This window comes from Phyllopteryx taeniolatus, chromosome 12 (assembly GCF_024500385.1).
Source record: "Phyllopteryx taeniolatus isolate TA_2022b chromosome 12, UOR_Ptae_1.2, whole genome shotgun sequence".
NCBI classification, from domain to species: domain Eukaryota; kingdom Metazoa; phylum Chordata; class Actinopteri; order Syngnathiformes; family Syngnathidae; genus Phyllopteryx; species Phyllopteryx taeniolatus.
This window is the reverse complement of record NC_084513.1, coordinates 4,579,249-4,606,420: the sequence shown is the minus strand read 5'-3', so window position 1 is coordinate 4,606,420 and position 27,172 is coordinate 4,579,249. Positions and strand designations below refer to the sequence as shown.

The following is a 27,172-nucleotide window of genomic DNA, read 5'->3' as shown; positions in this document are numbered from 1 at the left end:
TATCCATCCATTTTCTGAGCCGCTTCTCCTCACTAGGGTCGCGGGCGTGCTGGAGCCTATCCCAGCTGTCATCGGGCAGGAGGCGGGGTACACCCTGAACTGGTTGCCAGCCAATCGCAGGGCACATAGGAACAAACAACCATTCGCACTCACAGTCATGCCTACGGGCAATTTAGAGTCTTAAATTAATGCATGTTTTTGGGATGTTGGAGGAAACCGGAGTGCCCGGAGAAAACTCACGCAGGCACGGGGAGAACATCCAAACTCCACACAGGCGGGGCCGGGGATTGTATGTATGTATGTATGTATGTGTATGTGTGTGTGTGTGTGTGTGCGTGTGTGTATATATATATATATATATATATATATACACACACACACACACACACACACACACACACACACACACACAGGGTACGGAAAGTATTCAGAACCCCTTCATTTTTTCACTCTTTGTTATATTGCAGCCATTTGCTAAAATTGTTTAAGTTCATTTTTTGCCTCATTAATGTACACACAGCACCCCATATTGACAGAAAAAAACAATTGTTGAAATTTTTGCAGATTTATTAAAAAAGAAAAACTGAAATATTACACAGCCATAAGTATTCAGACCCTTTGCTCAGTATTTAGTAGAAACCCCCTTTTGAGCTAATACAGCCATAAGTCTTTTTGGGAATGATGCAACAAGTTTTTCACACCTGGCTTTGGGGATCATCTGCCATTCCTCCTTGCAGATTCTCTCCAATTCTGTCAGGTTGGATGGTGAACGTTGGTGGACAGCCATTTTCAGGTCTTTCCAGAGATGCTCAATTGGGTTTAAGTCAGGGCTCTAGATGGGCCATTCAAGAACAGTCACGGAGTTGTTCTGAAGTCATTCCTTCATTATTTTAGCTGTGTGCTTAGGGTCACTGTCTTGTTGGAAGGTGAACCTTCTGCCCAGTCTGAGGTCCTAGCACTGTGGATAAGGTTTTCATTCAGGATATCCCTGTACTTGGCCACATTCATCTTTTCTTCGATTGCAACCAGTTTCCCTGTCCCTGCCGCTGAAAAACACCCCCACAGCACGATGCTGCCACCACCATGCTTCACTGTTGGGACTGTATTGGACAGGTGATGAGCAGTGCCTGGTTTTCTCCACACATGCCACTTAGAATTAAGGCCAACAATTTCTATCTTGGTCTCATCAGATCAGATAATCTTATTTCTCACCATCTTGGAGTCCGTCGGGCCACTCTGGCATAAAGCCCCGACTGGTGGAGGGCTGCAGTGATGGTTGACTTTTTAAAACTCTTCCATCTCCCGACTGCATCACTGGAGCTCCGCCACAGTGATTTTTGGGTTCTTCTTTACCTCTCTCCGCAAGGCTCTTCTCCCCCGATTGCTCAGTTTGGCCGGACGGCCAGCTCTAGGAAGGGTTATGTTCATTCCAAATGTCTTCCATTTAAAGATTATGGAGGCCACTGTGCTCTTAGGAACCTTAAGTGAAGCAGAATTAATTTTGTAACCTTGGCCAGATCTGTGCCTTGCCACAATGCTGTCTCTGAGCTCTTCAGACAGTTCCTTTGACCTCATGATTCTCATTTGCTCTACATGCACTGTGAGCTGTAAGGTCTTATATAGGCAGGTGTGTGGCTTTCCGAATTAAGTCCAATCAGTATAATCAAACATAGCTGGACTCCAATTAAGGTGTAGAACCATCTCAAGGATGATCAGTAGAAATGGACAGCAGCCGAGTTCAATATATGAGTGTCACAGCAAAGGGTCTGAATACTTATGGCTGTGTGATATGTCAGTTTTTCTTTTTTTTTAAATCTGCAAAAATTTCAACAATTCTGTTCTCCTGTCAATATGGGGTGCTGTGTGTACATTAATGAGGAAAAAAATGAACTTAAATGATTTCACCAAATGGCTGCAATATAACAAGTAAAAACAAGGGGTCTGAATTCTTTCCGTACCCACTGTATATATATATATATATATATATATATATATATATATATATATATATATATGATGAATAGATTAAAACAATTTCTCCCAATTAGATTAAACAAATAAATTAATTACATTTGTACTCCTTATATACAAAATAAAATAAGTTATTTCTGACAATTAGGTACAAAAAAATAGATAGATTGATAGAAAAATAGATGAATAAAAACTAAATAGATGAATAAAAGCTAAATTGTGATTTGTTTTACTGATTGTATTAAAAATAGATTTTCAGATTTTTCTGCCAGTTACGGTAGTTAAAAACATAAAATAGAATGATTGCATGATTGCACGGTGGCCGACTGGTTAGCACATCTGCCTCACAGTTCTGAAGTTGAAATCCGGCCTCTCCTGTGTGGAGTTTGCATGTTCTCACCGTGCCTGCATCGGTTTTTCCAGCTACTCCCACATTCCAAAAACATGCATGGAAGGTTAATTAAAGACTCTAAATTGTGTGTATGTGAGTGTGAATAGTTGTTGGTTTCTATGTGCCTTGTGATTAGGTGGCGACTAGTTCAGGATGTACCCTGCCTCTCGCTCAGAGTGACCTGAGATAGGCGCCAGCACACCTGCCGACCCTAGTGAGGGTAAGCGGTTCAGAAAATGGATGGATAGCTATTTCTGCAAATTAGATTAATAAAATATATTTTTAGTCCAATTAGATTATAAAATAAAATAATTACTTTTCTGACTATTAGATTTAAAAAAAAAAAAAAATACGACTAATAATTAAATTAAAAACAGAAATTTATTTTGCCAATTGGATTAAAATATATTACTGATGATTTGATAAAAAAGTCTATTTTTCTGCCAATGAGATAAAAAAAAAATACAATCAAATAAATATTGTATATGTCAGCCAATGACATGTTTCAGAAACGAAATAATTATATTTTTCAGTCAATGAGATGAAAAAATATAATCAAACTCTTCTATTTTTGCCCATTACATCGCTGACGAGTTTGGCAGTCTGCGTGGCCTTCTTGATGTCGGGCCGATCCACCACAGCAGTCGTGTAGTGAAGGTTGGCTTTGGCGTTCTTCTTGTAGTCCAGCTGAAACAGACACATTTTTAAATCATGAAAGTTTACCTAAATAACGATTCAAGTGAAATGTGTTACACAAAAAAAGTTAAATGAAAAATGGAGATAAATAAATGTTTAAAAAAAAAAACAACTGAAAGATTAAAATGTACTGAACTTCAAACTAAGCTGTAGTTAAAAAAATTACTGTCCATGAAAAGTAAAAAAATTACCAGATTAAAAAAATGGTAAGTGTAATATTATGCACAGCTTGAACGGTGTAAAAGTTCAATACAACTGAACTACACTTAGACAGTGATTCTTTTGTGTACCACTAAAGGGAGCCCATGTACCACCACTCTTTGAGAATCACTGCTCTAAACAAAATAATCTGGATTTTTCTGTGTGATGGACTCACATTGCTCTGTTTCTTGGCGACATCCATAGCGTGTTGGACGTCGGGCGGCACGCTCATGTTGTTGTATATCGACTTGCCTTTCTCCTTTTCGAACTTGGCTTTGTACACGTTCTGGAGAACAGAAAACAGGATCATCTAAGGCTTCATGCCGAGAAGCGGGGAGAAAACAAGAAACGAGATGGTACCTTGCTGACGAGTTTGTTGATCTCCTTGCTGTGGGCCGTGTCCCGGGTCTGCGGCATGGTGGTGAAAGAGCCGGACTGCATTAGCTTCTTACTGGCTGCCTTGTACTTGCTCTGCAGGGGTGCGGGGGACTAGCGTGAAGGACTGGACCATCCACCAGGTATGGATGTTTTCTCCATAGGGGGACAGTACTTACCTCGGATGCCAGGGTGCGCACCGCCTTGGAGTGGAGGATCTGGGGGGTGTCCGCCACGGGCAGGTAGTGGCCCCTTGCCTTCTCGTACTTCATTTTGTACTTGAGCTACAAAAGATAGAGTCATATCCCTGCATTATCGTGTTAAAGAAGAAATTCAGTGGTGAAATTGCAGACTCTGACCCACTAAACAGTCAATATGAGATTTTTAATTTCTTCTACAAGGAATTCTCAGTTTATGATTGTCCCGACAGAAGACATTTCAATGTTATGAATGGCGACTGCATTTGTTTTTCATTCATACAGTATGTTTTCATGACTTTACTACTGCATTAGAGTAGGTACATTCCGGCACATTCCGTCTACGTACAAATTCAGGTTATGTTGCCGTGTAGGAAGTCAATAATTTGAACTAACCAACTAACTACTGTAACTATCTGTTGAATGGATAGCTGGATGGATGAATGGGAGGATGACTGAATGGATGATGGTTGATTGACTGGATTGCTGGTTGCCCCTCACCTCGCTGGTGATTTGTGTGTTGTTCTGTGCCAGTAGAGTAAGCTTGTCGTCCACCACGGGTATGACGCAGCCCTTCAAGATCTCCTTGTCATACTTGTATTCATACTGTCAAACAGTAGGTGGGTTAGCATTAGTGATGAGGAACAAATGGTACCGTACTGTACGTAGTCCAAAAAAAAGGTGTCAAAATTAAAACTCACATCGCTCTGCTGCACAGAGTTCTTGGCGGCATTGAGAAAGTCCGGCCTCTCCGTGGTCCACATCCACTTGAACTTAGTCGCTTCATATTTCTTCTTGTAATCAAGCTAGAACAGGGGGAAAAAAACTTTGATTATTTTCTTACATTAGATAGTCCAGTGGTTCTTCAATTTTGACTTTTATCCTGACAAAATACATCTTAGTCCTGGACTCACAAAGTTTGGCCATCCGTGGATTAGATTGTCAATGATCAAAGACCACTCACATTGGTGATGTTCCTGTAGGCCTCCTTAGCAGCCCGGATGGAGTGAGCCTCGGGATCGATGTTGATCTGGGCCTTGCTCCTCTCGTAGAGCTCTTTGTACTTCAGCTGTCAACAAAAGCAACATTTTTTTAGCATTTCTTTCTTTTTTTTAACTGGCATGCCATTTAGGGATTCGAGCCACTTACATTGCTGGTGAGCTCCTTGACTTTTTTCATGAGGTTTTGGTGCGGGGTGTCGTAAGGTAGGGTGTAGCCCTTTGCCTTGGTCTTGTTGTACTCCATCTTGTAAACAATCTGTGGAAAAACAATCGCTTTCTCAGGATTATTATTATTTTTTTCTAGAGATACACAACATGTGGATTACCCTAAAATAAAACTCACATCGCCAATCTTCTTGCCGCGTTGGGTAGTTTCATACTCAGGAGTGTCCAGGATGGAAGTGTATTTATCCTTGGCGCGTTCATATTGTTCCCTGTAATTCCACTGAAGAAGTGCAACATGGACCAAGTCACCATAGTGGACCACATTAACCATTAGTCTTACAAGTATGGGTAACAATGTGTAGTGCTTATGTAAGCACAAACGGCTTGAACCTCATGATTACTTTGAGGCAGTGCTTCTCAAACCTTTTCTCACAACATGCCCCCATTCGGAGGACACAACATAGGTCCAATTTAATTAGAATTAGAGTAAGTAGTTGAACTTTTATAGAAACAAAACTAGATAAAACACGCTGCTTGTTACTTTAAACAAGTATGAAAACACTACAAAAAAATGTTGATTGGGAGAAGGGTTCCAGTTAGGTGGGAGCAAAGCCCAACCCAAACCCTTGACACCGAACCCTTAAACCCTATTCCAGACCCAAACCTAAAAATAAACCCAACTCCTAAACCGTAACCCTAAACCCCAACTGTTAATCCCTAACCTAAAATCTAGACCCCTACTTAAACCCTATCAGTAATCATTTTTCCTAAACCCATCCTTAACCTCTAATCCTACTGCCATCCATCCATCCTACTATCCATTTTCCATACCTCTAGTCCCCAGTAAGGATGATCTGGAGCAAATCCCACTTGACAACGGGATACACCCTGGACAAACCCAGCCTACTACTAGCCCTAACCCTAAATCTAACCCCAACCCCTGTCCCTAATTCAAACTCTAATTTTAACCCTTAAACTAACCCCTAAAAATAATTCCTAAACCTGACCCCAAACCCTAATACTACACTTATCTCCTCACTGTAAACCTGTCCCCAAACCTAATATTAACACTAATATCAACCTAAACAGTAACCCCAAACTCCTATCCCTAATCCTGAACCGTAAACAAACAAAAAAAACTCTAACCCTAACACCACACCCTAATCATTACCTCTAATCCTAACACTAATTCCTAATCCTAACACTGACCCTAATATTAACCCAAACCCCCAAATCCCAATCCAAACCCTAATCTTAACAGTAACACCTAATCTTGTCATAGATGACACAACATCTTCTGGAGCAAAAACAAAAAATTGTAGTCCACCAACTAAAGAGTATATTGAGGTGGGAATTTGACATGAGTTCACAAAAACAACAACAATGCAGAAATAATTAAAAAAAGAAAACAATTGCGAATGGAGATGAAATCTATTTTAAGTTTTTAGTATAGCGTCTCCATGGAGATGCCATTGTGTGAGTCCCAATCTGGCATTTTCCCCAAGAATTTTGGATCTGATTTACACGGCACCCACCTACAGGGGTGGGGGAGTGGTCGCCCTATCATTCCGTCAAGAGTTTGAGAATCAATGCTCCAGACAAGAAATCATGTGGGAACTAATACTGATAATAATAATATAAATTGAGTATATGAGGTTAGAAACATGCTTTTTAGAAGACATGCGTGAAAACGGTGAGTTTTTTTGCAGGTACGAAGCGATGACCAGTTACCACTTGCAATGTCTTTAGACTCCTGCCATGTTTTTCTCTGGCAGGTTGGGAAGCTGCTGTAACCAGACGTTGGGGACCCCAGTTGCATAACTTGACTCGAGTCAGACTTAAGTGACCAACTTTAGGATTTTGGACTTACTTAACAACATAACAGAAGCACTACATGAAAAATGAATGGTTGGTGGCGGGATTAGCGGGTGATGCTATATGAGGTGTGAGCTTTATTTTGCCAGCAGATGAGATGAAGTCCTGTCCAGAAACAGCAGGAAAAGGATGAGCTTGAGATTCCGTCTGTTGGTGGACAGGGAAGAGCGTTTTATGGCGCCGCTACTCGCTAATTAGCTAGCTATTTACCTTACTGCCCATAAAAGTCTGGACAAGAGCGGTGAGGATGTCGGGTCGGTGTAGCTCATTGCAGCCGCTCTTGAGGAGATCCTTTGCTTTGGATTTATACCGTTTCTGTCAGTAGATACACAGCATGCCATAGTTAAAAAACACATTGGGGAGGTAGTGACAGTGGAGGGGGGGGGGGGGGGGGGGGGGGATAAGGATCTGACAACAGAGCTTGAACCTGATCTGAGAACACGTAGGTTTGTAAATGTCTCAAGATCCTTTCAGGACAAAAGACAAACCATCATATCCATGCGGAAACAACCACCACCAGGTCTGTGGACAACCTCATGCCCCCTGGGGGGTTTTCGGAGTGGACGATGCAGGCCGGTCTTGCTGGACCGGGACCATTACCTGGCTCATCTTCTTGTTCTCCTTGGCCAGCTGGAAACTAGGATCATCTGTGGTTAGGGTGAATTGATCCTTGCACTTCTCATAATTAATTCTGTAGGCCTGCTGCTCAGAACGTCAGAAGGAAGTTAAAGACAAGTGTCCAGGAAAGAAAAAAAGTGCGATCAAAACGATTTAATACCACCAGTGTAACCATTAACTCCAAGATGAAGGTCCAGTTACATTGTACAGGGGAGCCAGAAAACGTACACTGCTAAAAATTACCGGTAAATGTAACCATGATGAAATATCTAAAATCAAAGATAAATATGCTTGTTCTTTGTCTGCCCACATAGGTATAGGGAGTATAAATACACTAGTTTTAGTGCGGGGTATTGAGTTTAGCTGTGTTTGATTGTTTTAAGAAATCTTACCAAGTCATATTCTCTCTTTCTATGGCAGATAATGAAATGTCTAAAATCAGGGCAAATCATGCTTGTTCTTTGTCTGCAAACATAAAACTTCTTATCAGGCACCTTTTGTGTAAAAGCATTTCACTTAATCTTAATCTTAATGAGGTATTATAACTTGTTAATTGAGATTGTATTACTGGTAGTAAATATATATTAAAACAAGAAATACCCTAATTATACAGGTGTAGAATGTATAAATACAGTAGTTTTAAGACAGTGTTTTTTTTTACAAGATAGCCATGTTTAATTGTTTTAAGAAAACCTGCTGGGTAAAAATTTCCTGTTCTATTTGACAGATACTTTTGCTTAAATTAAGTAAAATAGTCCTCATTTCATTAATTTTTCTTGCTTTTTTTAAGGTCAGTTTTTGCAGTGTAAGACTAAACGTACTGAAAAGAGATGACTTACTTCATTAATGAGGCTGGAGGCGTGCTTGGCCGTGTGGAAGAAAGGCGAGTCGCAAGTGTATTTGAAGTTTCCTCTGTTCTTCGTGAAGGAGTTCTTGTATTGTATCTTGAGACCAAGTAGAAAGAAGACAGTGTCATGAAAAAAAAAAACAGTTCTAAAAGATTAAATGCATATTAAATGATACAACTGACAACTTAAATACAACTGAACTGTACGTAACAAATGTACTGTACTGGATGAAGAAAATGTTTAAGCCACTGTAACATTACATTATGCACAGTTTGAACATCTGATTTAGTGAAGTGTTTCGTGTGCCGCTAGAGCAGTGGTTCTTAACCTGGGTTTGATCGAACCCCAGGGGTTCGGTGAGGCAATTGCTAGGGTTCAACGGAGGACTCGACACACACCGTGTGTGCGTGCGTGCATGCATCTGTAAAAAGCCTTTTAACACTGCATTTTCAATGCCGTTCAAAACGCAACGCTGCGTCAAGGTGGGCGTTTACCATTGCGACGCTGCGCCTCGAGTTGAAATGATGTTTTCTTAAAACTCTCTTTATTTAACAACATTTCAACGATACACTAGAGTTGAGTTGCATTGCTGTGGGGTCAGACAGTGTGTCCAATGACAAAAAAGAGCCCAACAAATTTACTCTTACATGAACCCTTTTCGAGGATTGTAGAAATAAAGGAAAGGAACAGATTTAGTTGTGAATTTTCACAACGAAGTCCATTCCTCTGACATGAGAGTGGCACTTACCAAGGGGAATGGAAACAAAAAAAATAATATTCACTTACAGTAAATTTTCATTGAGTTTATTTTTTGTTGGTTTTGTTCTTTTCACAATGATTTTGTGTGCAACTGATGCGTGCTTAATTTCGTGACTGAGAATCTACACAGACAATAAAATATATATAACTCTTTTGAATTTAAAATTAACCATATTTTATTTTTCAAATTAGGAAGGGTTCCGTGAACTCCAGATGAAACTGGCGGGGTTCCCTACCTCCAACAAGGTTAAGAACCACTGCGCTAGAGGGAGCCTGTGTACGACACTAAAAAACACTTGTCTAAAATAAACAAAATCCCAAATTGTAAGGTAAGACGTGACGCACCTCACTGTACAGCGCCTTGTTCTTCTCAGCCCGCAGCAACTCCGGTGTGTCCCACACAAAGCAGCCGATTCCCTTCAGCCAGTCAAGGTCCTCCTTGTACTTGACCTAAAAACCCAACCCACCACAGTTTGAGGCCGGTAATGTGGATTCCATTTCATCAGCAAAATCTTGAGAGGCTCTCACCGTGCTGACATTGTCGCTGACAATCCTGCTGAAGAAAAACTCGGGGCGGTCTGGGATGGACTTCCACGTTCCCCGGGAGCTAATATACTTCTCTCTGTACTTAACCTGACGTGGGAGTGGCGGGATTTAACATGTAAAAAAGACATTTTGTAAATGTTGTAATAAAAGGTCGAAGGGAAGTGCTGACGTTGCTGATGTCGTCGGTGACTCTGCGGTGGTAGACAATGTCCAGGGCATCCTTGACGGTGCGGTAGTGGCCTTTCGAAAGCTCGAAAGTCTCTTTGTAGCGTAGCTGAAGAAACCACAAAACCAAATTCAGTTTACCATCCTTTTCACCTCAGAATTTCAGCATGATGTTTGTTCATCAAACAGTGGTGGAAAGTAACAAAAGTTGATTTTTCAAGTGTTTTTACTGTATTTAAAGATGGGCATTGATAAGACTTTAGCGATTCCGATTCCATTATCAATACTGAACTACATTATCGATCTGATTCCTTATCAATTCTGTTATCCATTTTTATCGGGTGATGCAATTGAATAACAAAAATGGGTACAGAGTATGAGTACTTTTGCCACCTCTGCTGATTAAACTCACGTCGCTAGACTGGAGGTAGGCCTTCTTGGAGCGGATCAGGAGGGGCGTGTCAGCGATGGCGGTGTACCTGTGCTTCATCTTCTCGTATTGTTCTTTGTACTTGTTCTAAAAGAGAAAGCGAGAGCAACCAGTCTTGGCGTTTTTTTGGAAGCTGAGGGCAAAAACGAGCAAAGAAATAAGTAGGGACTTACATCACTGGAGATCACTTTCATCTTCCTGGTGTGGTCCATGTGCGGGGTTTCAACTTCCAGGGTGTAGTGCGGTCGGTGTTTGGCGGCGAGGTTGGTGTACACGTACTGTAAAGAAAGAGGGAGTTAAGTCTGTTAAGTCAACCAATCTTGACTTCTCAGATGGAAACGAGGAAAACTCAGAGGGTTTGAAACTCACTTGATTGGTCAGGTGCTGGGCCCATTTGGCTCTCTTCATGTCCATGGCGTCGGCAGTGGTGGAGACCTTGGCCATCTCCTCTTTGCTCTGAGCTTTGTAGATCAGCTGAAAGCGGAAATTCACAACTTGAGTTCAAACCAGATTTCACCATCGCTTTTAAGAAAACAATCCAGCCATTGATACCAATTTGGCACTTTTTTCAAACTACCGTAAGTAAATTCCTTTTCAAAAATTATTATTCTTTTAGAAAACGTTGAGCAACTTTTGAAAAGTGACCCAAATGCTAAAACTGACACATTCCCCCTTTCAATGACCACAACTACTAAATTTGTTTGGAAACTTTTCAGACTACCCTTGCAACTTTTTTGTTTCCCAAAAGCATCTATGAGTTATGAGTAATCTATGTAATGCTCTACGTAAGTAAAAATGACATTAACACGCAATGGTAACATCATTTAGCAACCTTTAGCAATAAATCAGCAACATCCCCAGCAACTGACTTGGCAACACTGGGTCCAGGCAAGACTCACCATGCTCAAGTGGCTCTTGAGCTCAGTCACTCGCTTGTACTCTGGTGTGTCCAGGACCACTGAGAAGTTGGGCAGGTTTTTCTTGGCCTCCACCGGGTAGTCAATCTTTAAGAGTTAAAATAAATAAATAAATAAATAAAAAATAGACAAATGACGGCGACCAGTGGATTGAGAGGAAGGTGTGGAGAAAAATGTGGTGTAGGAGGATACGTACTCGGTACTTATTGAGGTGGCGGATGCGGATCATCTCCGGGGTGTTGTACAAGAAACAGCCAATGCCCCTCAGCCATGTCAGATCCTCTTTGTATTTCAGCTGAAAACGTACCACAACCTTTATTATAATAAGAATAATAACTAAGGTTCATAAAACACTTTTTAAGGGCCCCAAGGCACAAAAACCTACTCCTTGCACAGTTTTTAAAAATATGTCCAGGGAAGCAGCATCACAGATTTTAGTAGGGAGAGAGTTCCAGAGTTGGGGGGCTCTGAGTTTGGTATTTGGGGATGGAATTTAAAGAACATGTCTGACAAAGAAATTTTTAGTACAGTACCTCGCTGGTGATATCGTTGACGTGGTAGCAATGCATCAGCTCTGGTGTCATGGGCATGGAGATCAGCTGGCCTTTACTGTTGTTGTACTTCTCCTTGTACCACAACTACAAAAACACCACAATGTAAATGTAATAAAATTTCAAAAAAGACCGAGTAGATGCCGTAAAAAGTCACAGTACGTCGCTGAGATGCTCCTGGTTCATCTTGACTTGTCTGATGTCGGGGGTGTCATAGGTGGTGTGGATCTTGTCCTTTTGCTTGTGGTAGTCCTCGCGATACAGGCGCTATACGGAAGAGAGAAAACAGCATTAGATTCCGTTCAAATGAGAAATATCACGCTTGGCCTTATCTCACCTCATTACTGATCTTGTTGACCTTCCTATAGTTGACGAAGTTGACACCCTGTGGGTGAATGGTGTAGCCCTTGGCTTTCATCATCTCATAGGCCTCCTTGTACTTCACCTATGCAAACCAAAAGAAGATATCAGACGGAGTTGATCAGGTGTTGCAATAAATTTTTTTTGCAGTAGCAGTAGTATACTTACGTTACTACTAACAAAGGTGTTACGCTTAGCCTGCTTGATGAGAGGCATGTCGTGGGGCAGAGTGTATCCGGTGGGCATGTAGTTCTTGTTGGCCTCCTTGTACCAGTTCTGAGAGAAAAGAATGCAGTGAAAACACATTTTGCATTAAAGTGGTGAAAATTGGGTCCTTGTCTTCCCTGACTTCTGGCAACTCTACATCAACACTACACTGCTCCCTTATAGAACCAAGTCCTTGCCTCACTGGTACCCTTCCACCTGTGTCTGGCAAGTCCACTTCAAATTTTGCCTCCCTTAATGATCTAGGTCCTTGTCATCCCTGGTGTCTGGCAACTGTACTTCAGTACATCAATGCTACCTAAATGAGGTGGTTTGTTGCCTTCCCTGGTATTCTCCCACCTGTCAACAATTTCCTGCTCCCTTAATGAACCGGTTCCCTGCCTTCCAAGGTGTTCTCCACCTGTGTCTGACTAGTCCATGTCAGCCCTGCCCTCCTCGTTTAATGAATGGGTCCTTGCCTTCCCTGGTATTCTCTCTCGTGTGTCTATCAAGTCCACTTCAAGACCTGCCTGCCTAAATGAACTGGGTCCTTGCCTTTCCCAGTGTTCTCCCAACGGTGTCTGGCAAGTCCACTTCAGCACATCCTTGATCCCTTAATGAACTGTATGAGTCCTTGCCTTCCCTGTTGTTCGCTACTTGAGTCTGGTATTTCCAGCTCTCTTAACGAACTGGGTCAATGCTTTCCTGGTATTCTCCCGCCTGTTTCTGACAAGGCCATGTCAGCCCTCTCCATAATGAATAGTGTCCTTGTCTCCGCTCAACAGTCATCTTAGACGATAAAACGACACATTGGATGGGTGTTTGTAAATATGAAGAACACCAAGAATTTTATCTTACATCACTCTGAATGTGGTGGGCCAGGCGAGCCCTCTCCCCTTCCACGGTAACGGCAGGAGAAGTGTTGGTTCCCTTGATGCTGATGTGATAGTTGGAGCGATAGTGCAGCTGGGGCAAAACGACACAGCTGGTAAGTGACGATTTGACATCCATGACGTGACAAAGTCACGACAGACTGGGAAAAGTGGCTTACATCGCTCAGGTTGACGGCATTCTGCTTGGCGGTCTCGTAAACCGGAGTGTCCATCACCACCGAGTAGTCTTTGAACGCGTCTAAAGCTTTGGCTCGGTACTTGTTCTGGAATGGAAAACACACGTAATTAACATTTGAGAGGAGATAAAAGCATCAAATTGGTATTAGCGATAACAAACCTCGCTCTGAATGTCACCGGCATTCTTGACACGCAGGATTTCCGGGGTGTCCCAGGCATAGCAGCCGATGCCCTTCAGCCAGTTCAGATCATCCTTGTAGAAGATCTGCAGAATATATTAAATCGACAATAAATAACATTTTAAAAACACATTTCCAGTTCCTACAAGATGACAAAAAGAAAAAAAATACTAAACTGCAAAACAGGACACAAAAACTATCGGCAAAGAAGAAATATCTTTGCAGCTAAAGAACAAGTATATTTAAAGATCTAGATAGTTAGATTAGATTTTTCTTTTACTCACATCACTGAGCTGCTCGTTGACTTTGCGCGCCTGGACGTACATCTGCATATCGGGAAGGCATATCCACTGGTGCAGATAATTGCGGTAGTGGATTCCACTTATGGTGGTCTGGGTGTTACGGGCTGACAGGATCTCCAGCATGTCTGGTGGGATGTGGTTCTTGGCCTTGGATTTCTCGTAGTCCTCTCTGTATAGGCGCTACACAGTTGGGACAAGGGGCGATTCTTTTATAATACCAAACATGGAGATGCATTACAGTGCCAAATAAAGCTGTGAATGTTATGTCTTACGTCCAGGACCAGTTTTCCAGCCTTGAGGCAGCGGGCGGTGGCAGGATCGTCCTCAACAGACTTAGGAAGACTGTAGAGTGACTTGAACTTTTCATAGTCCTCCTTGTATTTCACCTGAAAAACAGACGAAAACCATAGTTGATTAGGTGTGCTCGGGTCCCTTGACAGGCACGATATACAATGTCCCCACCTACTATATTGTGCTTCACCATTCACGCCCTCGCTATATCACAGATTTTTAAGCAATCATTGTTCAGGGGTTTTTACATTATACAGGCAAGTTCAAATTTAGAGTTAGCGTGCCTTTAGTGTAGTACCTACCACGTTGTGCAGAAACATGCCGGGCAGCACTGAGGTCTACTGGCAGAGATGCAGTTCAATTAAGAGGAAGAACAAGAGGCAGGGAAGGTTCCGTGTGTGTTAAACGAACCATTGTTTCAACGTTTATAATTACTGTAATATCTATGCTAATATCCAGCCCGTTGCGTTTCACATTACGTTAGCATTAAGCTAGCTGACTTTTGGTAGACGAAATGATATGTTTGTTTGAACATTTTGGTGTTTTTTAATATGTCAGTTTTACAGTAAACTTCACCTGGGAGAGACAAATACAGTAAACAGCTTGAACCAAACACACTTTGGCTCTTATTTGGAGAACTATGTTCGTGAGTTTTCCTTTCCTCAAAGTAATGTTCTACGATAGTCTCCCATTTCTTGACAGTGAGGGAGTTGGAACAGGTGCTAAGGAATACTTTTAAAAAGTGTGCTTTAATAGGTTTGTACTTTAAATGAGTTTAAATCATTTTAAAGCATGTGAGAGCGGTTAAACTGTAAAATAAATACATAAAATTATATGGTCTCTAAAAATCTCTGATTTTCACCAATTGCAGGTGGGTCTGAAATGTATCCACCACGATAAATGGGGGTTCACTTTGAATCTAAATCTAATAGTATCCCATGAAGTTTATTTGGGGGAAGGTGAATATGAACATGATACTCACGCCGCTGACAATGATCTTCTGATTTTTGGCGTGTCGCATGGCGTGCGAGTCGTGGGGGATCTGGTAGCCCTTGGCCTTAAACCTCTCCCAAGCGTCAGTGTAGATTTTCTGAATACACACATTTATCATGATCGTCACTTCAACAATTTGTGCTGCTTAAATAAGCTCAGCCAAGCGTGTCTAGCGTGTACAGTACGTACATTGCTGAAGAAGTGTTTGAAGTTGTGGCATCTGGCGTAGTCGTAGGTATCTAGAACAGTGGTGTACATGTGCTTCTCCTTATGGTAAGTCTCTCGGTAGTTCAGCTGTGGTCACAGGTAGCAAAAGAAATCACACTTTGTACTTAAGCAGCAGTACAGACATTTTCTGTTTCCAATGAATGGTCACATTTTAGCATACTGACTTTTAAATTTGTATTTTTATTTTTTTATGAAAGTGACTTACATCGCTGGCCCAAGTGTGGCCCAGCACAGCAGTGACGTATGCGGGTGTGTCAGTCACAATGGAGTAATTGTTGAATTCCTTCTTAGCCTCGTCTCTGTATTTCAGCTAAAAGGGCAAAATGAATAAGATTTATTTCTGAAATGGTTCTACGTAATGAATTACTTCTGATGTCACGTACTTCACTCTGCAGCTCATAGGCCTTCTTGGCGCGAATGATCTCTGGCGTGTCCCATGCATAGCAGCCGATACCCTTCATCCAGCTCAGGTCCTCTTTGTAATACACCTAGTAGTTAATGACAAAGGAGAAAAACTATGCATGAGAAAGCTGCAGAGTCCTCCGGGACAGGAGACCTTCACCCTAACATATTGTTTGGGTCAAATTTGACCTGTTTTGTTATTTGACCGCAATAAAAATACCGTATGTCATTCTTTCTCACTGAAATTTGATGACTTTTCTTAAAGTGACCTAAAATCCACAAAAAAGAAAATATTTTAAAATGTATTTCTTGTACAGGTGCTATAGGTTTGTGTACACTATTTACGTGTAGTAAAACGGATTTTAGATCTACCATTGTTTGTTAAAGCAAGGAAAATGGTGGTAATGGTGGAAGTCTTAAAACTACATGCCATAAATTTGTATGTGATATGGTACATTGGTGAAAGTGTTCAAGAGGGAGCATGAAACAGTCCTGTGAATTGTCTGTGTATGCACAGGTTCCTGGAGAAACATTTTGTGTCATGGGGGAACAGTAAGAATAATAATTATGCTAAGGATAAACAAGAGAAGTCACACAGAGGCTAATAATTATTATGAGGATTTATGGGGGAGGATTTTATGAGGAGTTTTGATCCTTAACATTTGTATGTGTGCATTGAAAATGAACAGTATTTAAGGGTTAAGAACATACATCGCTGAGAATCTCATTGGTCTTGCGGGCTCGGATAGCGTCCTCCTGATCGGGGTGGCAGGTCCACTGGTGCAGGTAGGTGCGGTAGAGGACGTCGCTCAGCATGTCCTGGCAACGCTTGGCCACCTTGTTGGCGATGACATCAGACGGGATGTGGGTCTTGGTCTTGGTCTGGTGGTAGTCCCGATGGTAAAGCCTCTGTAACGAAATACCAGGAGTGTTGCAGGTTATGAAATTGTGGTGGTCTTACAACAGCAGTGTTCCAAAACTAACTTTCATTTGATTGATGTATAAAAATCCCTATAAAGTGATTAGGGACTCCCTAATTGGTATCATACACTGTATGATACCAATCGCAGTCATTGTGATTCTGCCTCTCATTTGAGCAAGGAAAAACGCTGATATGGCAATCCTTAGATATTTGGATTAGCAATTTCTCACCAGTCCCTTGTTCTTCTCCTGATCACCACATCGCATCACCTCAGGGAAGTCCACCAGTGTTCCGGCCAGATAATGTCCTTTGGCTTTCTCGTGAGAGTCATGGTACTTGACCTAGAACATGAACATAACAGAAATCTCAATCTGTATCGGTAGAGGAACCAAATAAAGGACAACCAGTCGGGTACTCACATCACTACTGATGTCTCTACTCCGCTTTCCGCTGACAAGTGGGATATAATCGTGGTCCAGATGATAGTTGGCAGCCTTGGACTTGTCCCAATGCAGTTTGTAGAGTTTCTTGAAATCAGACACCACACTCATACCATTATATCACTCATGATTGAGAAAAAGATCCCAAATGAACAAACAATTTGACTCCTGGTACCTCGCTGATGTTCTTGGACACCTCCCTGCTGTGGGCCAGTTGAGGAGTGTCAGCAGAACCGATGTACTGGCCCTTCTCTGAGTTGAAGGTCTCTTTGTATTTCAGCTGTGGATGGAAGAAAATGTATGAGAATGGCAGTACAGTGAACCCCAGCTACTGTATACAAAGGTTCATTGTTCGTGCCCCAGCTATCTCGCAGATTTCTTTGCCGATCGATTTTTCCTGGCTTTTTACAGTATACAGACTAGTTCGAATCTAGACTTGTGTGGCTTTAGTGTAATACCACGCTATGCTGCAACTTGCCGGGCGGCAATGGGGCTATTAGAAGAGAGGGTCCCCAACTCAGCTCCAGTAATAAATAAGATAATGAATCTACAGTGTAATGTAATACATATCCTTGTTCCGACAGAGCAGAGAGAATATATGCCAGTGAGTATTGTTGTATGCTCTATATTAATGTCTTGCAGCACCGTGTGTTAAAATATCTTTTTTTTTTTTTTTTTTTTGACGGTTTATAAATACCATCACATCTATGTTCATTTCCATTATCCTGACTATGGGATTGCACATTACATGTTAGCATTAAGCTAGTGGACTTTCGTTAGACAAAAATGATGTTCACCAATCATGATTGGGCCTGGAACGTACAGTATCCCCCACAATAAAAGAGTGTTCACTCTATTGCAATTCCTTCAGTTTGTTTTAGTACGTACGTCGCTGAGGTTGTCAGCATTTGTTTTGGCCAAGATAATTTCTGGGCGGTCCACGACCAGGGTGAATTTTCCGAAGCCGTCGATTGCATTCTTCTTGTAGAGTCTCTGTAAGAAACGTGAAGTAATCGAGCTGAGAGACAAGCTACTGAGAGAAAGTAAGGCTGACTAATAAGAGACCAAGACTTACGTCATTGAGAATTTCCTGCGCTTTCCTGGCTTTGACGTGGTCCACTGATTCGTTGGCAACCCACCCATAGCCTCGAATCCATTCCATATCCGCCTTGTACACAAACTAAGAACAAGAAGAACAAGATCGGGGGATTATTTTAAATTGCAGCAGTCAATTTTTGTTTTAATGTAATTGATCTGACAACTCACGTCACTCTGAAGATCGTAGACCTTCCTGGCCTGGATGACGTCATTCTGGTCGGGCAGACATGTCCACTGATGCAGGCGGGTCCTGTATAGGTCATCATTGACTTGCATCTGGCACTTCTTGGCCAGCTCGAACTGCAGCATGTCCACAGGCAGGTTGAATTTGGTCTTGGACTGGTTAAAGTCCTTCTTATAGAGGGCATCACTGGCGATCTTGGCCGAGTTCAGGGCCAGCATGAGGAGCGGGTCGTCTTGGATGCTGAGGGCCCCAATGTGGTGGCCCACCTGTTTGCGGTATCCCTCCAGGTACTTATGCTGCGTGACAAACAACGGAAAGCAGTTCTAATTTCTATCTGGGAAATGTTGACGACATTTGAACAGCAACTCACTTTGCTTTGGACTTTAGCGTTCTTGATGCACTGCTTTATGGACACTGTATCTTCAGGGATGAAGTAACCAGTGGCCTTGATCTTGTCCCAATCTTTCGAATACAGTTTCTGCAAAAAAAATAAATAAATACACAAACATAAAAATGTAAATTAAAAACATTTTCACCACAGATGGTGAGTATAAAATGTATTAATATAAGCAGATGTTTTTCTCGTCATACTGTTTTGCTCTGACCAACCAATCAAAAGATGAAAAAAACGCTAACATTCTTGTGCCCTCTAAGGCAAATTTGAAGTTACATGGGCCTGCAGTACTGATTCTGAAGATCCACATACACGTACGTATAGGAAGCAGTGCAGTCAAGCTACCAAATGAAGAGAATAGACTGTTGGGAATACATTAATACAGTTACATGGAAGAAATATTTTAATTTAAGTTGTAAATGTAGGTCAGTGCTTCTGATCGTGTTCTATTGGCCCATCACTAAAAATAAAAGACCATCCTCTTACCGGGTGAATGTTCTTAGCTGCCTCTCTGGCTGTGGCCATGATCGGAGTGTCCACCAGTGTGTAATTGGTCTTTTCCTGATGCCAAGCCTCGCGGTATTTGGCCTGAGGAGAGGTTCAAACCGGGTTAGCAGGAACTACCAAGAACCTTAAATGAGTAAAAGAACGGAAATCCCTACTTCATTGAGGATGTCGGCGGCATTCTTAGCGCAAGCCAAGTCGACTCGATCGGTTGGAACTCCAAATTTCTGCTCGTCCAGCTTGACCCGGTAGCCTCGCTATAGCAAGGACAGAAACACAATTGTAGAGCACTTCTAAAATGTACATGTTCTGTAAATCAAAAACTGTGGCGATAAGTAAGCCCGACTTACCTCAGCCAGGATCTTCTGTGCGTTCTTCACCTTTAAGACCTCCACGGACTCGTGCGGGATCCAACCGCATCCACGTAGCCACTCCAAGTCAGCTTTGTATACAGCCTGAGGAGCAACACAGAATACATATACGGCGTGACAACGATCCACTCTGACTTTTGACGCATTTCCAGGTCTCCGACTGTGTTTTTCTTTTGGCGGCAAGGAGAGTGGCGCAATAAGGCATAATTGGATGCGATTTGGTAAAAAGGTCCAACACCAGGAAGACACCACTGTTTGGACAGTGGACTTACTCCTTCTGGGATACTTTTCGTAATGTGTTCCTGGTTTCTACTCCCGTAACTTCTGGTGTCTTCCACTCCTCTCTTGCTATTAGCCATAATTTTTTCCCTCGTTTGTTCCCTTTTCTCTTAATCCTCAGTAGAGTCTTAGGTGAGCTGGAGCCTATCCCAGTTGACTTTGGGCAAGAGGCGGAGTCCATCCTAGACAAGTCGCCAGCCAATTGCAGGGCACATACAGTATAGACAAACTCATCAATCCGTCAATTTTATATACCGCTTGTCCTTATTAGGGTCTCGGGTGAGCTTGAGCCTATCCTGGTTGACTGGACTGATATACTGAAGACTAGACCGGACTGGATTGGTAACCAGTCAATCACAGGGCAACTATTCAAACCAGTCCTCCCTGCGCTGGCCTTCATCAAAGAGGGAAAATATGCAAGGACTATTATTTTTTTTATTTTTTTCCCTTTGCTTTATTTTTTTTTAAAAGGACATGATTCTTCTTAACCATGAACCTATATATTGTGCCTTCCTGGCCTGGACCAAGTTGCTTAAGTGTGGCAGAAATGTCCAGTTGTGCAAGTGTACCAGACGTAGCAAAGGTAACAGCACGTCTACAATCTTACATCACTCTGGAGATCGTAGACCTTCCTGGCTTGGACCACATCGTTGGAGTCAGGCAGGCAGGTCCACTGGTGAAGGTGAGTCCGGTAGTTGAAGTCATTGACTTGAATCTGGCACTTTTTGGCCAGTTCCAGGTTCAGCATGTCCACAGGCAGGTTGAACTTGGTCTTGGACTTGTTGAAGTCCTTCTTGTAGAGGGCGTCACTGGCGATCCTGGCCGAGTTCAGGGCCAGCATGATCAGTGGGTCGTCTTCCACGCTGCGAGCCCCAATGTGGTGGCCCACCTGCTTGCGGTATCCTTCCTTGTACTTGTACTAAAAAAAAAAAAAGAACAAAAGTTAGTTTCTAATTTCAAACCTCATCTGTGTCTTTTCCTTACGTCGCTAATGATATCTCTGGACGCTTTGGCCTTCAGTACGGCAATGGCATCCTCCTTGATATGGTAGCCTTTGGCCTTCTGGTCATCCCAAGCCCTGGTGTACAGGTTCTACACACAATCAACAGGAAATAGTGATAAATACTTCATTCCAGAAGGGTGGAAAGTGGTCACAGAATTTAACCTTACATTGCTGATGTTGATAGCATTTGCCTTGGACAGCTCAAGGGCCGGAGTATCTGCCGGAAGCATGAAGGACGTCTTTTCGTTCTCCCAAAGTTCCTTGTATTTCCTCTGTTGAAAAGAAAAACAAGAGCTTTTTAGTATTCAAGTTAAAGGGCCAAACCGAATATGATAACTAGAGAATGCAATTTCCTCAGAAATTGTGTGTTTATGCTAATTTGGAATTAAAGGTTTTTGATTTGTTGAAATGTAGAATGTGAGACTTCAAGGTGAAATGGTTTGAATTGGTCAAGAAATGTGGAAAGAGGATGGAAAGTAAATATGTAAAATATCTCTTAATTTAGGAATTTTACTGTGAAAAGTGTGGAATTTGGGAACGTGAAAATTACTGGAATGTGGAAAGTAGTACCGTATACAGTATGAATGTAGGAATGGTTTAAATCGGTCAAGAAGTGTGAAAGGATGAGGTAAATAATATCTTTTAAATTGGGAATTTCACTGTGAAAATTTGGGAATTTGGGAAAAAATCTTCTCAAGATATCCTGAATGAGCAAAACAGTTTGGAGTTGGAATGGTTTGAATCGGTGAAGAAATGTGGAAGGAGGGTGTAAAATGTGTAAAATGCATCAATTTGACAATGTTGTCATGAAAAGTGTGGAATAATGAAAATGTTGGAATTTGGGGAATGTGGAAACTAAATCCCAAAAATCTCGAACGAGTTGAACAGTTTGACGTGGGAATGGTTTGAATCGGTTGTGAAATATGGAAAGATGTGAGGATAAGTGGTATGGAAAATTGATAGATGGATGGACTTGAATTTGGAAAATGTTTTCTTTCATTTCAAAGGGAATTATTTTCATGGCATATGTGGAATTGGAGAGAAAGCATGACTTTAAGGAATCTGGGGAAATAGTTCCCAAGATGTGTTGAATGAACTGGACAGTTTGACGTTGGAACGGCCGAGAAAAGTGGAAGGAGGAGGTAAATATGTAAAATATCTCAAAACTTGGGAAAAGTGTGGGATTTTGGGAATGTGATAAATAGTTCCTAGCATGTCCTGAATGAGCGGAACAATTTGAAGTTGGAATGGTTTGAATTGGTGGAGAAATGTGAAATGAGATAAAGGGCAAAAATTGGTGGAATAAAAATAATAATCAGGAATTTGGGTCCAGAATATCATATGTGTGAACGCTCTCTGCAATTAAACCTGTCAGAAAGTGTTTCTTTCCAACTCACGTCACTGAGGTTGTCTGAGTTTTGCTTGGAGAGGACGATGGCGGGCAGGTCCACCACACTGGTGAACTTGACCGTGCTGGGTGGCTGGCGGTAAAGTCTCTCATTGATGATATTCTGTGCGTTCCTAGCTTTGATGACGTCCACTGATTCGTGAGGCGACCAGCCGCATCCCCTCAGCCACTCCAGGTCGCCTTTGTACACAGCCTTTAAGATACAGTTCCGTCTTTAAACACAACAAAGCACATACTGCAAGTGTGTTCAAGATAGTGTTGTCACGAGAGCAACATTCTGACTTTGATACTGTACCTGCACAAAGTATCTCAATACCGATACTGAAACGATACCATGGCAAAAACCTAAAGTCGGTAAAAGCAGTGGAATCATAGAGGATCAAACATGGAACTGCGAAAGAATAATGATAGTGGTAGATAGTAAAAAAAAAAGTCTTGATAAAATACAATTTGACACGACAACTCAGCTATTTAGCATTTTTAAACAAAAATAAAATGATTCACTCGCAGTTGCTTTGTAGCCTTGTTCATAATTTCAGAAAGATTTTTGTCACAAAACATAGATGTTGAAAAGCAGACCGAGTTATTGTTTGGATAGTTCACAATTTGTCTCAGTGGAAAGGCAGAACATTTGCTGAAGCCTGAGAGCTTGTGACCATTTCTTTCGATCTTCCACACACCCTTTGGGAATTGAGAAAGGCACAATCACTCTTAAAGTATCAGTCCTAAAAACATGGCATCATTTCATTTTTGACAAGGTAAAGTAACACGATATTTCAGTGCTGCATCACGGTTCATCATTTGCGCTCTTACGATACCGAGGATTTTTGGTTCATCATTTGCGCTCTTGCTATACCAAGGATTTGTAAGTGATTGCTTGTTTATAGGTTTTTACAGTATACAGACAAGTCCAAAATGTAGAACAGCAGAGTTCTACAAACTTACATCACTCTGGAGATCGTAGACCTTCCTGGCTTGGACCACATCGTTGGAGTCAGGCAGGCAGGTCCACTGGTGCAAGTGTGTGCGGTAGTTGAAGTCGTTGACTTGCTGCTGGCACTTCTTGGCCAGCTCGATGGTAAGCATGTCGACGGGCAGGTTGAACTTGGTCTTGGTTTTTTCAAAGTCTTTCTTGTAGATGTTGTCGCTGGAGATCCTGGCGGCGTGGGCGGCCAGCATGATCAGAGGGTCGTCGTTGACGCTCCGGGCCCCGACGTGGTGGCCGCACTGCTTGCGGAAGCCGGTTTTGTACTTGTACTGAAATTGCAAAGGGGATTATTGATCATCCACCTGTCAGAAGTGAACAAACTCACATCTGAAAGTGGAGCTACGAACTTACGTCACTGATGATGTCGCGAGAGGCCTTGGCTGCTAAAATCGAAATGGCATCTTTGGGGAGGAAGTAGCCATTTTTGAGGTTTTCCATGTAGCCTTCACGATAATGGCTCTATTGGAAGTAAATTATGTTTTAAGGCCTTTTAAAGTGACACACATTCAAAGTCAAAGATACTACAGTGTAGAATGTGAAAATGGCGACCCCAAGTGGACAACTAAAATACCTGCACATAGCAAGGATATTTTGTATTGGTATTATGTATAAAGCTATAAAATATAAATAAGTAATCAAATAAATATATGATCGCTACTTCACGGCTTTTCGTCTATCGCACTGGGTGGTGGCATGTACCCCCCATGATAGATGAGGGACTACTGTCGTGCAGTTTCTGTTCGTCCAGAAATTCCACCCGAAAGCCCATTATTCATGTCTTTTTGTGAGAAAAACATCATAATAGTATCTTGTATTCATCAATGCGTTACCAGACTGGTGTTGAGCTTATTCTGCTTGGCCAGGATGATCTCAGGTGTGTCAGGCGTGATGTGGAGATTAATTTTGTCGCTCTCCCACGCAGAGACATACGCTTTCTGCAAACATCAGATAATTGGATTGCTAAACTGTCTGTTTGTTTTTTATTTATTTATAACATACAAATATAATTAACAGCGTGTACACAGTCTGTACCTTGTCCATGATTTGGGCATTGGCCAGAGCCAGGGCATACGGCATGTCGCTGGTCTTGGCGGTGAATTTGAAGTTGCTGGGATGCTGACGATAGCTCCTCTCGCTCAAGATCTCTGACGCTTTCTTTGCTTTCTCCACGTCCAGTGAGCCAATGGGGACCCACCCGGATCCCTTGATCCATTCCATGTCTGCTTTGTACACAGCCTACATGAGGGATGATGCAATTTTCAGTAAAACTCGTGAAGTACAATGGCTACATTGATTTCGTTATGAGAGACCATACAAGTAAATAGAGTCATGAGCGTGGTCACGGACCAAATTAAACTCATAAGTTAGGGTACCTACTACCACTGTACTAATTACTCACGTCGCTCTGAAGGTTGTACACCTTTCTGGCTTGGACCACATCATTTGAGTCTGGTAGACAAGTCCAGTTGTGCAGGCGAGTTCTGTAGTTGAAGTCGTTGACCTGGATCTGGCATTTCTTAGCCAGTTCCAAGTTCAGCATGTCCACGGGCAAGTGGAATCTGGTCTTGGATTTGTTGAAGTCCTTCTTGTACAGGTTATCGCTGGCGATCTTCGCCGAGTTCAGGGCCAGCATGATCAGAGGATCATCATAGATGCTCAGCGCCCCAATGTGGTGGCCGACCTGCTTGCGGTATCCGGTCTTGTACTTGTACTGTGTATAAGGACAGCGATAACACACGGTGAAAATCCAAACTTCAGTTAAACTGACACTGTATGATTGCTAATTCATGTTTACATACATCGCTGATGATCTCTCTTCCGCGTTTGGCGGCTACGACGGAAACTGCGTCTGATTTCATGATGTAGCCCTGTCTGAACATGTCTTCGACGGCTTGCTTGTACATTTTCTGGGGGGAACAACACATTTATGTGATAAGAGTATTTGCAACCACTGATGAAGAGTAGAACAATGTTTCGAAGGCACATTTTCGAAGGCACCACCAAACAAAAATGTCACAAAAAATACACAATTAAATAGGAATGAGCGCGTACTGATACCAGGTATCATATCAGGGCCGTTACATACCATATTTAAAAGTATTGGATACTCGTGAAGAATGCCGATACCAGCCACCAATACTTAAGGCAAAAAATTATGACATTGAATAAGTCCTCCTTGCCAGTAGCTGGCACTACACTGCAGTGGTTTTATACATTGCTGAGTCATCATGTGCGTCAGAAAGAATGAAAGGTCTTTGTTCACAATTATCTGTCATTGTGTTAATAGAAATTGTATGTATCAAAAGTACGAGTGGTATCGGTACTCGGTATTGGTATTAGTGAGTACTCAAGAGGGAATACTCATCCTGGTATTGGTCTGAAAAAAGAGGTATCGAACAAAATGAAATATGTACCTTCTGCAGTCTAGTGGAAGAGCATTTAATTGCTCTGTCACTCTATGTCGCTGGCATAGACAGATGGGCATGACATATTTTGTCATGCAATTTAATAAGAAACCCGATCAAAACTTTTGACTGGGAGTGTATACACTCGATATATATTTTTTTGTCCAACTAAGTGAAATTGAATAATTTCTCATGGCACACCGGATGTGCCATGGCACACTGATTGGGTATCACTGCAGTAGAAATCAATAATCTCTACCTGGCTGAGGTTGTGAGCATTTGCTCTGGAGAGCAGCATCTCAGGCAGGTCAGAACCGATGTGGTTCTTCACCTTGTCGGCCTCCCAAGCTGAGATGTAATTTTGCTGTAATGACAAGTTAAACGTCACAGCAAAGAAAAAACTTTCAAAAACAGAAACAAATAATTTTTTCAAGGAGGAGAAAAAGTTATACCTTGTTCATGATCTCAGCGTTTGCTTTGGCAAGGACCATGGGCATGGCAGTCATGTCTGTCGTGTACTTCAGAGTGTCTTGCTTATGCCTGTACAGGCGGTCACTGAGAATTTTGCCGGCGTGCTTGGCTTTCAGTACGTCCAGTGAGCCAATAGGGGCCCATCCTATGCCCACAATCTCTTCCAAGTCAGCTTTATACACAGCCTGAGGGGGGAAAGGTTCATTGACCCAACTTGACAAGTCAGAAACACAGGCCAGATGGAAGCCTTTTTGATTACAGCTACTGCTCTTACATCACTCTGCAGGTTGTAGGCGTGTCTGGCTTGCCGAACGTCATTGGAGTCGGGCAGGCATGTCCACTGGTGCAGGCGGGTGATGTAGTTGGCGTGGTTAACCTGGATCTGGCACTTCTTGGCCAGCTCAAGGCTCAGCATGTCCACAGGCAGGTGGAATCGGGTCTTGGATTTGTTGAAGTCCTTCTTGTAGAGGGCGTCACTGGCGATTTTGGCCGAGTTCAGGGCCAGCATGATCAGGGGGTCGTCGTTGATGCTGCGAGCGCCAATGTGATGGCCCACTTGCTGCCGGTATCCCGTTTTGTACTTGTACTGACGGAATCAGGAAAAAAAAGTTCTGTTCTTTACAGTGGTGATAATTAGTCTTTTTTTCTTTTCTTTTTGTAATGCAAGCTAGTGGATGCAGGAATTTTATTCAGGATTACTCTATTTATTGATCTACTGAGTGGTTTGTAAAATGGAATTCACTCACATCACTGACAATATCCCGGGAGGCCTTGGCACTCTTCACAGCGATGGCATCTACTGGCAGAAAATAGCCCTTTTTGATCGTGGCCTCATAACCTTGTCTGTAATGTTTCTGCAAGGAAAATCCCAAATTGAGGTTCAGAAAAAAGGACAAGAAGTATCTAATTTAGGTAGGGGCCAACTGGCATCTGTTTTATGTGGTAAACTGCTCAGAGTATTTGTTGGAAC

At 42.2% G+C, this 27,172-nt stretch overlaps 1 protein-coding gene across 16 annotated transcripts in view; it reads right to left on the bottom strand.

The window, feature by feature from the left end:
• Positions 1 to 27,172, bottom strand: part of neb (nebulin) — a 96,262-nt gene that overhangs the window by 27,715 nt on the left and 41,375 nt on the right. For 14 of the 16 annotated variants that reach the window (XM_061793234.1, XM_061793235.1, XM_061793228.1 and 11 more), the window contains exons 61-117: positions 26,949 to 27,056; positions 26,477 to 26,788; positions 26,184 to 26,387; positions 25,991 to 26,095; positions 25,126 to 25,233; positions 24,726 to 25,037; positions 24,359 to 24,562; positions 24,157 to 24,261; positions 23,678 to 23,785; positions 23,284 to 23,595; positions 22,328 to 22,531; positions 21,098 to 21,202; positions 20,912 to 21,019; positions 20,535 to 20,846; positions 19,628 to 19,732; positions 19,436 to 19,534; positions 19,260 to 19,361; positions 18,750 to 18,857; positions 18,364 to 18,675; positions 18,173 to 18,277; positions 17,986 to 18,090; positions 17,273 to 17,377; positions 17,077 to 17,184; positions 16,888 to 16,998; positions 16,447 to 16,644; positions 15,717 to 15,821; positions 15,539 to 15,643; positions 15,295 to 15,399; positions 15,095 to 15,202; positions 14,094 to 14,207; positions 13,804 to 14,001; positions 13,501 to 13,605; positions 13,322 to 13,426; positions 13,129 to 13,236; positions 12,235 to 12,342; positions 12,044 to 12,151; positions 11,869 to 11,973; positions 11,689 to 11,793; positions 11,352 to 11,450; positions 11,138 to 11,242; positions 10,608 to 10,712; positions 10,412 to 10,516; positions 10,221 to 10,325; positions 9,813 to 9,917; positions 9,626 to 9,730; positions 9,443 to 9,547; positions 8,330 to 8,434; positions 7,083 to 7,187; positions 5,176 to 5,277; positions 4,981 to 5,088; positions 4,796 to 4,900; positions 4,533 to 4,637; positions 4,333 to 4,437; positions 3,814 to 3,918; positions 3,620 to 3,730; positions 3,435 to 3,545; positions 2,945 to 3,049 (exon numbers count right to left, since the gene is read on the bottom strand). In XM_061793234.1, the coding sequence (XP_061649218.1) occupies positions 2,945 to 3,049; positions 3,435 to 3,545; positions 3,620 to 3,730; positions 3,814 to 3,918; positions 4,333 to 4,437; positions 4,533 to 4,637; positions 4,796 to 4,900; positions 4,981 to 5,088; positions 5,176 to 5,277; positions 7,083 to 7,187; positions 8,330 to 8,434; positions 9,443 to 9,547; positions 9,626 to 9,730; positions 9,813 to 9,917; positions 10,221 to 10,325; positions 10,412 to 10,516; positions 10,608 to 10,712; positions 11,138 to 11,242; positions 11,352 to 11,450; positions 11,689 to 11,793; positions 11,869 to 11,973; positions 12,044 to 12,151; positions 12,235 to 12,342; positions 13,129 to 13,236; positions 13,322 to 13,426; positions 13,501 to 13,605; positions 13,804 to 14,001; positions 14,094 to 14,207; positions 15,095 to 15,202; positions 15,295 to 15,399; positions 15,539 to 15,643; positions 15,717 to 15,821; positions 16,447 to 16,644; positions 16,888 to 16,998; positions 17,077 to 17,184; positions 17,273 to 17,377; positions 17,986 to 18,090; positions 18,173 to 18,277; positions 18,364 to 18,675; positions 18,750 to 18,857; positions 19,260 to 19,361; positions 19,436 to 19,534; positions 19,628 to 19,732; positions 20,535 to 20,846; positions 20,912 to 21,019; positions 21,098 to 21,202; positions 22,328 to 22,531; positions 23,284 to 23,595; positions 23,678 to 23,785; positions 24,157 to 24,261; positions 24,359 to 24,562; positions 24,726 to 25,037; positions 25,126 to 25,233; positions 25,991 to 26,095; positions 26,184 to 26,387; positions 26,477 to 26,788; positions 26,949 to 27,056 (7,545 nt within the window). Of the gene's footprint in view, positions 1 to 2,944; positions 3,050 to 3,434; positions 3,546 to 3,619; positions 3,731 to 3,813; positions 3,919 to 4,332; positions 4,438 to 4,532; positions 4,638 to 4,795; positions 4,901 to 4,980; positions 5,089 to 5,175; positions 5,278 to 7,082; positions 7,188 to 7,472; positions 7,575 to 8,329; positions 8,435 to 9,442; positions 9,548 to 9,625; positions 9,731 to 9,812; positions 9,918 to 10,220; positions 10,326 to 10,411; positions 10,517 to 10,607; positions 10,713 to 11,137; positions 11,243 to 11,351; positions 11,451 to 11,688; positions 11,794 to 11,868; positions 11,974 to 12,043; positions 12,152 to 12,234; positions 12,343 to 13,128; positions 13,237 to 13,321; positions 13,427 to 13,500; positions 13,606 to 13,803; positions 14,002 to 14,093; positions 14,208 to 15,094; positions 15,203 to 15,294; positions 15,400 to 15,538; positions 15,644 to 15,716; positions 15,822 to 16,446; positions 16,645 to 16,887; positions 16,999 to 17,076; positions 17,185 to 17,272; positions 17,378 to 17,985; positions 18,091 to 18,172; positions 18,278 to 18,363; positions 18,676 to 18,749; positions 18,858 to 19,259; positions 19,362 to 19,435; positions 19,535 to 19,627; positions 19,733 to 20,534; positions 20,847 to 20,911; positions 21,020 to 21,097; positions 21,203 to 22,327; positions 22,532 to 23,283; positions 23,596 to 23,677; positions 23,786 to 24,156; positions 24,262 to 24,358; positions 24,563 to 24,725; positions 25,038 to 25,125; positions 25,234 to 25,990; positions 26,096 to 26,183; positions 26,388 to 26,476; positions 26,789 to 26,948; positions 27,057 to 27,172 lie in introns of all 16 variants that reach the window. The other 2 variants (XM_061793220.1, XM_061793222.1) reach the window with 1 other exon arrangement.